The sequence below is a fragment of the Ranitomeya imitator genome, chromosome 1 (assembly GCF_032444005.1).
Source record: "Ranitomeya imitator isolate aRanImi1 chromosome 1, aRanImi1.pri, whole genome shotgun sequence".
In the NCBI taxonomy this organism is placed as follows: Eukaryota; Metazoa; Chordata; class Amphibia; order Anura; family Dendrobatidae; genus Ranitomeya; species Ranitomeya imitator.
In genome coordinates this window covers 105,064,581-105,077,361 of record NC_091282.1, presented here as the reverse complement: position 1 = coordinate 105,077,361, position 12,781 = coordinate 105,064,581, and the positions used below count along the sequence as shown (strand labels likewise).

General features: G+C 42.4%; 1 protein-coding gene across 1 annotated transcript in view; it reads left to right on the top strand.

Moving 5' to 3' along the window:
- ADAMTS6 (ADAM metallopeptidase with thrombospondin type 1 motif 6) overlaps window positions 1-12,781 on the top strand; it is a 400,079-nt gene that overhangs the window by 180,844 nt on the left and 206,454 nt on the right. Inside the window, exon 8 of the mRNA XM_069749400.1 lies at window positions 4,891-4,934. Coding sequence (XP_069605501.1) covers window positions 4,891-4,934 — 44 coding nt within the window. The remainder of the gene's footprint in view (window positions 1-4,890; window positions 4,935-12,781) is intronic.

Sequence of the window (12,781 nt, the reverse complement as noted above, 5' to 3'; positions counted from 1 at the left end):
CAATGCACATGTAGTAAATACTTGCTACTCACTGGAATCCAAGAGCCCCACTCCCAACGCGTATCGCTACACCCAGTAGCTTCGTCAGGGGAAGTATGTTGCGGTCTTGTCATGTCGGGTATATATAGTCAGGTAAGTGCAGTTACTGATGCGCTGATGATTGCTAGCACATGTGCCCAGCAATCATCAGGCATCGGAACAGCCGCAGAAAGTATCAGAGCGCCGGCGCAGTATCAAAACATCGGTACATAATCCATACCAGTCACTACACTCACATGTCCCCGGCGTGCGCTCCAGGTGAACCGGATGTGTGCGTGTCACGCACCGGAAGTCCTCCCTACGCTTGCGCAGACCCACAAGTGGCGTCCTGCTGGACCGATGACATCATCCGCAAATGTGCGTTCCACATCAGTCGCAGACCTGCGTACCACCAGCATATAGTCCCGTCCGCGCATGCGCACCGGACAGTTTGCAAAATAACAAAAACTATTACTCCCAATAAAGCCGGTATAAATCCCCATACAGCAGATCAGGAGATATCAACCCATCTGCTGTATGGGGATTTATACCGGCTTTATTGGGAGTAATAGTTTTTGTTATTTTGTAAACTGTCCGGTGCGCATGCGCGGACGGGACTATATGCTGGTGGTACGCAGGTCTGCGACTGATGTGGAACGCACATTTGCGGATGATGTCATCGGTCCAGCAGGATGCTACTTGTGGGTCTGCGCAAGCGTAGGGAGGACTTCCGGTGCGTGACACGCACACTTCCGGTTCACCTGGAGCGCACGCCGGGGACATGTGAGTGTAGTGACTGGTATGGATTATGCACCGATGTTTGATACTGCGCCGGCGCTCTGATACTTTCCGCGGCTGTTCCGATGCCTGATGATTGCTGGGCACATGTGCTAGCAATCATCAGCGCATCAGTAAGTGCACTTACCTGACTATATATACCCGACATGACAAGACCGCAACATACTTCCCCTGACGAAGCTACTGGGTGTAGCGATACGCGTTGGGAGTGGGGCTCTTGGATTCCAGTGAGTAGCAAGTATTTACTACATGTGCATGTGCATTGTTCTGTTTATTTTCTGTATTCTGGCACTTGCCTTGGACTTTATGCGAACTGTCCTGCACAATTGTTATTTAATAGCTTATGCTTTAGCTTAATATTTGTGCTTATAGTATATGTCATGGGGGTACTTGTTCGCATATTTAGTCCAGCACATGTTGCTACATGCACTCATATTTTCTGCATGGGTTACACTCACTGGTGTCTTTTATAAGGGACATTTATTACTCTTATGTATTTGATTCAAGCATACCCCTGCACATTGGGAATGCTTTTGTTTGGGTATTGTTCTATGCTCTTTTAAATGTTTTTATGTCTTTTTGTACTTGTCTGCCTCAATAAAGCTTAGATTATCTTTATATTGGTTGTGTGTGCACTGTTTGTTGCGCCCTCTTTTCTCTTCTTTATTGACAGGTGTGAAGTCCTGCTGGAGAATGAAATTTCCATCTCCAAAAAGCTTGTCGACTGAGGGAAGCATGAAGTTCTCTAAAATTTCCTGGTAGACGGCTACACTGACTTTGGTCTTGATAAAACACAGTGGACCTACCCAAGTAGATGACAAGGCTCCACAAACCATCAGTGATTGTGGAAACTTCACACAAGACCTCAAGCAGCTTGGATTGTGGCCTTTCCACTCTTGCTCCAGACTCTGGGACAACAGTCCAGTTCTTTTTCTCCTTGGCCCAGGTAAGACGCTTCTGGCGTTGTCTATTGGTCATGAGTGGCTTGACACAGGGAATGCGACACTTGTAGCCCATGTTCTAGATACGTCTGTTTGTGGTGGCTCTTGAAGCAAGGACTCCAGCAGCAGTCTATTCCTTGTGAATCTCCCCCAAATTTTTTAATGGCCTTTTGTTAACAATCCTTTCAAGGCTGCAGTTATCCCAGTTGCTTGTTCACCTTTTTCTACCACACTTTTTCCTTCCACTCAACTTTCCTATAATATTCTTGGTTCTAGCACTCTGTGAACAGCCAGCTTCTTTAATAATGACTTTTGTGGCTTACCTTCCCTGTGGAGTGTGTCATTGACTGCCTTCTGGACATCTGTCAAGTTGGCAGTCTTTCCCATGATTGTGGAGCCTACTGAAACATACTAAGGGACCTTTCTAAATGCTTAGAAAGCCTTTGCAGGTGTTTTTCTTAGTTAATTATTCTATTTTACTGAGATAATGACGCTTGATTTTTAAATGACTGTAAGCCTTAATCATCAACATTAACAGAAATAAACACTTGAAATAGATCACTCTGTTTGTAATGACTCTACATTATGAGTCTCGCTTTTTGCATTGAAGAAACAAAATAAATTAACTTTTTGAAATTCTAATTTTGTGAGAAGCACCTGTGAAATAAATAATAAAATGAATTATATATATATATATATATATATATATATATATATATATATATATATATATATATATATATATATACATACAGCTTGCTGTGTCTGTCAGCGTAGTTTCCAGAGGCAGAAGGCGCTACCAGGAGAGAGGCCAGTACACCAGAAGACGTGGAGGGAGCCGTAGGAGGGCAACAACCCAGCAGCAGGACCATTACCTCAGCCTTTGTGCAAGGAGGAACAGGAGGAGCACTGCAAAGTGACCTCCAGCAGGCCACAAATGTGCATGTGTCTGCACAAACTGTTAGAAACCGACTCCATGAGGATGGTCTGAGTGCCCGACGTCCACAGATGGGGTTTGTGCTCACAGCCCAGCACCATGCAGGATGCTTGGCATTTGCCACAGAACACCAGGATTGGCAAATTCACCCCTTGCACCTTGTGCTCTTCACAGATGAAAGCAGGTTCACACTGAGCACATGTGACAGACGTGACGAGTCTGCAGACGCCATGGAGAGCGATCTGCTGCCTGCAACATCCTTCATCATGACTGGTTTGGCAGTGGGTCAGTAATGGTGTGGGGTAGCATTTCTTTGGAGGGTGTCATAGCCCTCCATGTGCTTGCCAGAGGTAGCCTGACTGCCATTAGGTACCGAGATGAGATCCTCAGACTCCTTGTGAGTCCATATGCTGGTGTGGTTGGCCCTGGGTTCCTCTTAATACAGGACAATGCCAGACCTCATGTGGCTGGAGTGTGTCAGCAGTTCCTGCAAGATGAAGGCATTGAAGCTATGGACTGGCCCGCCTGTTCCCCAGACCTGAATCCGATTGAACACATCTGGGACATCATGTCTCGCACCATCCACCAACGTCACGTTGCACAACAGACTTTCCAGGAGTTGGCGGATGCTTTAGTCCAGGTCTGGGAGGAGATTCCTCAGGAGACCATCCACCACCTCATTAGGAGCATACCCAGGTATTGTAGGGAGATCATACAGGCACGAGGAGGCCACACACACTACTGAGCATCATTTCCTTGTCTTGAGGCATTTCCACTGAAGTTGGATCAGCCTGTAAATTCATTTTCCACTTTGATTTTGAGCGTCATTCCAACTCTAGACCTCCGTGGGATATTAGTTGTGATTTACGTTGATCATTTTTAGGGTTTATTGTTCTCAACACATTCCACTATGTAATGAATAAAGATTTACAACTGGAATATCTAGGATATCTAGGATATGGGATTTTGGTGTTACCTTTATTTTTTTGAGCAGTGTCTAATTATTGTAGGATGCCAAGCCAAAAAGCTTGAGAAAGGGCAAATGGTCTGAAAACCCCCCAATCTAGAATACAATTGGTTTCTATAGTGAGCACTGATTAGACTATGTTCGGGAGAGGTTAGATTGACGTGATGTGATTTACGTAATGTGATTACTTCTTCAGCTAAGTTTGTAGAGTACAGGTGAAGACAGTTTGACATCTTATTTTCGAATCATATATAATATTTTGAATGTTTACCATGGGAACCTATATACCATCTTCTAGAAATCAGTGGAACTATTGTACTGTTTTCCAGTAATACTTTGCTGTATATTTTGTTATAAATGGAAAGTTAGTTCTGGGGGATCTTCATCAGGCTCAGCTTCCTGGGAAAAGTATGCAAATTAGCTCTTCTTTGGCGGGAAATAGGTGATTCTCTAGTTCCCTTCATTGGAGAGGCTTACAACTCTTTAGCAAGCTTTGCAACATGACTCCAGCCATTCCTGAGTCTTCTCCAAAAGTAAAAGACCCACATCTGCAGACAGCTGTCTGATGGTTCTTTCCCCTCACTGTGTAGAGCAGGATACTGACTCAGTTCTCTACAGACCAGACGGGTGAAGACTCTCGTTTGTCAAAATGTCTTTAGTAATGTTGGAATGCTCGTTTGATTTCTAGGAAAGTTACTTCCTATAACTAACTACTTGCTCTTTCCCACTGAGGGCTTATTTGCGGTAGTGATTGGAAATTGGTTGTCCATTCTGCATTGATTAAAAAAAAAAAGGGTTTTGTAATTTTCATAGCTGTAAAACAAAAATGTACCTTTATGCCTGTATTAAGTTCCATCTCCAATGTGCTTACTTTCAGAGAAAGCTTGAAAGTTCTTATTTATTGCATCCCAATATAATGCTGTAAATGGAGAGTCATCGTATGGTCTGACCTCCTCCTTTTATGTAATACAGTTTTTGACCTCTTGTAAGGGGAGTATTAATTTATTAAGCAAAAGCGATAACCTTCATCCTGACACCACTGTATTGAAGATAGTTTGAAACTTTGTTTGGGACTCCAGACGTACCAGATGGGAGATTGGGGGAATTGAGTATAATTCTGCTAAAAACAGATGTTTCACTTGAACGTTTTTACAAATGCCATATGATTACTATGAACTTGTGCATCCTGCTTTGTTGTAACTCTCATTTTCCCTTTTGTGTATTGACAGGTATGACATCTGCACTTACAAAAACAAGCCTTGTGGCACTTTGGGTATGTATTCTACATTTACGATGACTTGTTACATTTTGTCCGATTTAGAATGTTTTTGTTTGGACATGGAGTCTTTTCTGCTCACCCTACCCACCCTTTCACTTATCAATATCTCAAAAATTCCTGGAAGAATGAAGTTGGTCAGTAATAACGACTCTTTGGAATCCCTTCTGGCATCTGTCGACTTCATGTCGTTTAATAAATTATTTAATTTACTGATTAATGTGTCAGACCTGGGTTTTCACTATTTTTGTAATGTCTCAGAGTTGGTGATGAAGGGGTATTCTTGAATATTCAACAGTGTACAAAGCCTACAAATTGTTGAAATCTGCTACGTTCTAAGAGCAATAGATTTCATTATCCTCTGTAAGGCTAGGGTCACACTGGTGTATTTTCTCTTATATGAGAGAATCTGGTCGATTACTTTAATCACTCTCTGATCAGAATTTGATCATACTGTGGTCCAATTTTTCTCAGATGAGGAGAAGATGAAAAAAAGTCTCCAACTTATCCATTCTGTGAATCTGTGAAAATTGGACTTCACTCAGAAGTCATCCTAATGCAGTCCAATGTTTTACATGGACTAAGTTGACTTGCATGACTTAGTCGAATCCAATAATATGATCCAACTCTGGCATGCTATTTTTTTTTTTTGCCGTGGACTGGCTAAGTCTGAGGAAGAAATCAGATATGTGCACAGTCCTATAGGGTATCATTGGTCCGAGTTTGATTCAACGTTTTGTCGAGTCGCACTCGCACCGTAAATACTGTCACGTGCATAAGCCCCTACAGGAATAGATCAAATCTAGGAGCTAATATGTACTTCTGATGCCTACACTTTATCTAGATCTACAAAAATTTTACCAACCAACCAACCATTGCCAGACCAATAGAAAGTTTGAAACAGATGCTATATTATACTTGCAATAGATTTTCTCATCCCCTGTGATGGGAATGGATGAACCAACCCCAGGAGCCAAGTTGCAGATATGTACTTCTGATACGCCCACCAGGGCCGTGGGGTACTCTGAACCGGGTCGGACAGTTCTTTGGGGATGTCACGGGGCCGAGACCCAACTTCGTGGCCCTGGCTGTGCTGTAAAATGGAGAATATGTATATGAGGTTTAATGTGACGGCACCTGTGGTGTTCGGCAACGGGTGGCCGACGCTGCTAAAGGAGACCGCTGGGGCTGATGGCGAAACAGCTGGGATGTTCTGCCTCCCACAGGTTGTGCGGGGTCCCAGGGCTATCTGTACTGTTTGTCAGGCTTTGAGTACCTTGTAATGCAGGACTCGAGGCGCAAGAGATCACTGAATCGCACAAGGGCTGTAGTTTTCTTTTCCTATAGTTGATAGCACAGACTGTGGTACTGGTAACAGATCGTAATGGAGAGCCGGGCAGCCTGGAAGCAATTTTTGGATACACCTGGCCAGGTATGTATGGAGGCCTTCCTCCTGCGCTGTCCTCCCTTTTTCCTTGCTGCCTAACAGCTCACCCTCCTGCTGCTAAGTGTCTCTCTGTTTTTAAAAACAAGCCGTTGCCCGCATGGCAGGCAGCTCGAGGCTATGACAGGTGCCGCTCCTTTGTGTCAGCTCCAGGAAATGGTATGCTGCTGTGTCGCCAAGTATTAGACCTGCAGTCCCCTGCCCTTGGAATTAGCTGCTGGGACTTCAGTACCCACGCAACCACAGACTCTGGTATCTTGTTCCTAGCGCTGAGCTCTGGGTGAGTTTAATCACAGCTCCACTCCCCAGGTTCTGCTCTACTTCTCTCCTGCTGACGCCTGGTAAGGGGACCCCTTCTTGCTTCCAGGCATGACATTACTCCCTGTGAGGGAGGCAATGCCACTGTGGCAACCGGACTCATGGGGTGCCACATTTCTAGTTCCCATATATATAATTTTTTGGCTTTTCAATCTATAAAAATAACCAAGCCACCCAATGCCAGGCCAGTTAAAAAGGTTGAAACTGTTGTTACGAAGTTGGGTAAAAGTACAGATTGTCCCAATCGAATACTAGATGAACCTCTACTGGACCTTGGGTCTGATAGAGTAATGAATCACAAAGGTTCAGCAGCAGAAAACCTCTATTTAGAGCTCACTTTGAAGAAAATTGCTTGCCACATGGTGATTTTTCTAATTGGCCAATTCACAAATATTCTATTGGACCTTATCGAATACTTGTTCTGTCTGCAGTAGAATGATTATTTGAACATGTAAATGTTCTGTATAGATGGAGTTTTAGTCTCCAGAATTATTTCCTTTTGGAGGGATTAAATAACGTCAGTTCTACAGTGATGGAGTCCCATAGTCTACAATATTTTGTCCATCCCTGTTCTGTCATAATCCAACTGTAAGTGGCTGAAGGTGCAATCAATTTATCGTCAAGTTGAGCTTGTTGTGTTATAGCGCAAGAAACTTTTATCCCCAATCCACTGGAAATTTCAGGAATGTATCATCTATGGAGGACAACTGCTCAATCTTGCAGAGATAATTTGATCAATTCAGAGTCTGCGATTGATATTAATGGCTGGAGATTAAGCTATTTTCATTCTTTGTGCCTATGGAAGACCACCACTCTTAAATTATTTCGATAATAATGAGACATTTATCACCTGTCAAAAAAGATGGGTGATGCTTTTTAAAAAAAATAATTTAAAGCACCAATCCAGCATTTTTTATTTTATTTCAGCGCTGAAGTGGTGGCACTAATCTAGGCTTCCTGACCCTAGTATTATACTTTCCAGCAGCAGTCTTCAGCTCTTCCCGGTACCATCTTGTGATAGTAACTTCTGAAGGAGCAGAAGTAAGAGGTAGCGATCACAAGCTCTCAGTGCAAGTCTATGAGATGCTCGTTCTGGTTGTCATAGACTTACGTTGAGCTGTGACTTCCTAGAGCAATCTGGCAGGCCACAAACTGCTGGAGACCAATAGGAGTGGCGCTAATAGCAGATGTAGATGGTGACTCAGAAGTATGAGACTAGGGGCATGGAACGTAGATTAATAGTATCGCTCCAAGGCTGCAATGAAAAAAAGAACAAAAATGCTGGATAATGCTTTAAGGAATAACGCTTATAATATAGATAGGAATTACAGAAATATGAGATGGAGAACCTTGAAAACAAATACTAAAATACTACTATGTAGATATAAATAAGGAGATGCTGAATTTGTGAAAGACCAAATCTAATACAAGTGCAGGCTTTCATATCCTGCAGGGTCAACACGTTAAGAAGATAAACTTTGCCCTTAATAATTACTATTGATTAAATCATAGAATGAACTCCAAAAATCATTTCTGGGACAGCGCAGTGCACCACAATCAGGTTAGCATGAGAAGAACGTTTATTCAGCCGAGTGTTAACTCACTTGGCCAGGCATTGCAAAAATCTTACTTTCCCCTGTCAAAACACCAGGAATATCTTTCGGTCATCTGCCAGCTTGTAACAAATCACAGGTTCCTTCAACAGGAAACGTAACACATGCCAATCAGATCATTCACTGACCTCTTAAGAGCTCATTCTGTCTTTAGAACAATCATGGCATTGGATATATTCTGTAGTGGCCCATTCAGTTATTCTGTGATGAAGGAGTTCATTTCTCCTTTGGGCATGCTCTCTTCCAAGTGTGTATTTTTCCAAGAAGCAGGACACAGTAAATGGTAATGTACTGTATGTTCTTTTCAAATTTTTTTCCTTTACAGTACAGTTATCCCATTTATTGTATAAATCTGCGTGTAAATCAAAAGAAAAGATGGATTGTGAAACTATGGTCAACTGAGCCATGCTTTAAGTTTATTCATGTACAGGAAAACTTTGTAGAAATTGATTTACCTTGGAGACTGTTTATTATATTGAATCATTTGGACTCTCGTCACCTGCACCATAAAAACATCTCCAGAATCTGTCCACTGAATAAATTCATTCACATTTAGGTTAATAATCTTCATTTTACTAGACTCTCTCGTCTGCAACCAGGCTCATATTCTCTGTCCGGTCACTAAACTGATGCCATTACCCTGTGCCAGTCATTGCACTGGTTGTCAATCTGCTGTAGAAGACAATATAAACTTCTCACACTTTAAAAAAAAAAATACAACTCTCCATGGTGTTGCATCTGCTTCATATGTATGTACCTTCTTATCTAGGCTCCATGCACTGCGAGTGACCAAGGACTATATTCCATGGGTTTGTTTTTGTATTGAACTCATATCTTTGAATGCACTTCATATACCCCACGTCATTCTACATTATCCCTCTACTTCATATTTGTGTATATTCAGATTCTGGCTTGTCACTGGATCATGCAGCTTTTTATGTACTTCTTTGCATTTTATGGCTGGACTTTTATATAAAACTAGTACTTTTACCGCTAGGTTTTCATAGACTATACGCTATTGTGGACACTACCCTCACTTCTCTTGTTTCAATTAGTTGGTAACTGGGTGATGTCTGATTTTGTCTATGTACAATTTGGGACCAGCAGTTGGGGAAAAACCAAGGTTGATGCCATCTTAATATAGTTTTGACTGTAATTGTACCATAAAAATGCTATTTTTTTTTCAACATTTTGAAAAAAATTTCATCAAAAAGGAATGGAATTTGGTAATTTTCTGTTAGACCGTCAACAGCTAATTTGGTCAGTGTTACTAACACTACTTATTTCTGTGGTTCTGTTACTAAAGCCATTGTTTCTTCGCTACATGAATTTATTCCAAGAGTTGAAATTTGTGTCCAAATTGTTGCTAAGTGGATGCTATTGAAAAGTTGATGCCTCTTCATGGTGTGCCCGCTAGGGCTGTGGGGTCCTCGGGCTGGGTCTGACAGTTCTTAAAGGGGTGGTGATGGCAGCAGTGAACCTAGTCCGTGGCCCTGGTCATCCAATAAAATTAATGAAATGAAGGGTATATAAAGTTAATATGGGAATTGTTTGTCACGCCACCAGTGGTGTTCGGCAATGAGTGACTGACGCTGCTTAAAGGGACCGCTGGAGCTGATGTTGATGCGGCAGAGTTGTTACAGCTCTCCACGGGTAGAACTAGGCCCAAGGACAGTTAAAGTGAATTAAAGTCAATGATGATGAATGTTGTAGTGCAGGGCAGGTGACGCAGCAATAATTCAGAGGACACAGCAGGGTGCAGTTTCCATTACCTTTACTTGTTAGTTGCAGGTGCAGACCAGGGCATGGGCAACAGTTGATGATGGGGTCCGGGCAGTCCGGAAGCAATTTGGGATCCACCTAGCCAGGTGGGTTTGGAGGCCTTCCTTCTGCACAATTCCGTTAAGTTCTTGCTGCCTGAAGCACTGCACAAGTTCATCTCCTGCATGCTGCTCCTAACCTGTATAGCAGACAGCGTGAGCTTATCACAGGCACTGCCTTTTCACTGGCAGCCCCCAGCCCTTGATCTGCTGCGTTGCATCCAGGCATTGTGTAGCCACACAGCCAAGGACTCTGGCATCCTCTTTTGTCAGCGTTCTCTCCTGGGGTGAGCCTGGCTACGGTTCAGCTCCCTAGGTTCTCCTCGACTTGCCTCCTCTCCTCTCATTCTCCAGACTGACTCGCTAACCCCGCATCCAGGCCAGAACTTATAGGGAAGCTCCCCTGAAATCAGGTGTTAGAACTCCCCCTTCTGGTCCGGATACTGGTATTACTTGGTAAGGGGACCCCTTCTTGCTTCCAGGCATGACATCACCCCCTGTGAGGGAGGCAATGTCACAGTGGCAACCGGACTCCTGGGGTGCCACATTCAGACATGTGGTTACTCAACTTTAGTACGGTTAATGACTGTTTTTGGGAAGGCTACTTTTATGGTAGCAAAATATCTATGTGTATATTGCTCCAACAATCCTTTCAATAATGAAAAGTTAAAGATTCTTATTCCAGTGTGGAAAATCTTAATTCCATTTTGTAGATATTAATATTCATGTTTTTGCCTTCGAGGTCGAACCTTATAATTTCCAACCGTGAGGGAAACTTTACAATCCAATACAGGTGTAGATGACAGGCCTATTAGTAGATTGAAATAAGATGAATAGCCAATCTTGATCTACCATTTGTCCTTATAGAATTTCCCTTTTGATGGCATTCACTTTCCATACAAACCATAGGATTATTCTGGAAAAAAAAGTATTTTTTGGAAGGCACCATTCACAATTACATCAAGGCTTTTGTTTTCTCCTGATTCAAGATGACCTACGTATGAAATCTAAGAGATCCCATTGTACTTAATCTGCTTTAGATGCTGCCAATAGCAAAAAACACCCCCCAAAACTATAGAACCAATTGATGGATCCTTACTGTTGATCCAAATATCCCATTGTCAGTATAAGGGGTGAAAAATAATAATAGAAGAGTTTTATCATTTCGTCTGACATCCAATTACCATTGTCTCTCCAAAGTGCCCTGTCTTTGGTTTAGTCTTTAGACTTTGTTTTTTTTTCATCATGCATTCATTTAGTTTCTGGCTGTGCACTTTCACAACATTAAGTACCACTAACCATATTTTCCAATAATGAAGTCTTCTTATTAAAAGCAAGGTCTCTCTCTCTCGTAATTTGTGTTTCAAGTTAAAAGTTCTGTTTGATTTACTCAAAGATTAATTTTCTTTTTCATGCCATCAATGTCCTACTCAAAAATCTAGATGGATTCCAAAGCTGGATGGGGTCTTACATGTATCAGCCAGCTCACTTAAAATGTGATGCAGTAAATTTATTTGCTGGGAAATCGCCAACCTACAGAATAGGTGATACATGATTGATTGCTGGGAGCCTCATTGATCAGAAAAAAAAAACACAAAAAGAGGGCTAAAAATCCTCCAAAAATTCTAAAATTAATACAGTAGAAAGGGACTGCAATGCTTACCTGCCCAGGTATCTAAACTAGTGCCCCCCAGGATGCAGCAAGCCCATGTGATAAAGTTGGCAGCAATACAGGTGCAAAATACTGAGGAGACAACCACTCACAACCTACCAACTAATGGGGGGGGGGGGTTATTGCTTAGTATAGAATTGCACGAAAGAGGCTTGTATAGGGCACTGGTTACGCACAAGTAAGGCACAGTGTCTGGCTTACAGCCTATTAGTGATGCCCATACTTTTAGATCAGGTTGGATGCCCAAAAATAATGGGCCTCGCTACACCCTGAAAAATAAAGTGCAAAAAACATACGGTACATATAAATAATATATGAGGTATTGGTCAATATTTGGCCAAGATGTGCAGGCTTGCAACCGAACATTTAGGTCCTCACACTAAAATTCATAGAAAAAAATACAAAAAGAGGACTAAAAATACTCCAAAAATTCAAAAGTTAATACCTTATAATGGGACTGCAGTGCTTTCCTGTCCAGCTATCTGAACTAGTGCACTCACGGGACGCAGCAAACCCATGGGATAAAGATGGCAGCAATACAGGTGCAAAATACCGATGAGACCACCACTCACAACCTATCAACTAATGGGGGGTGATAGCTTAGTATATAATTGCACTAATGATGCTTCTATAGTGCGCCTTTATCACATGGGCTTCCTTCATCTTGTGATTGCACTTCAACCTCATTGAACACCAATAGAGATGGGCGAACCAAAACAATAAAACTCACAGCTGGAGGCTGCAACCCTCAGCTCTGTTAGCTAGGCTGGCTATCAAGAATATAGGGGTCCCCCTGCTGTCTTTTTAATTATTTAAATTGAAAAATTTGTTGGGTTCCCCCATTTTTTTGACAACCAGCCTTGCTAAAGCAGACAGCTTGGGGCTGGTGTTCTCAGGCTGGTAGGTAGCCATAAATATTGACCTCCCCTGCAGCCTTAAAATAGCAGCCCACAGCCGCCCAGAAAAGGTGCATCTAT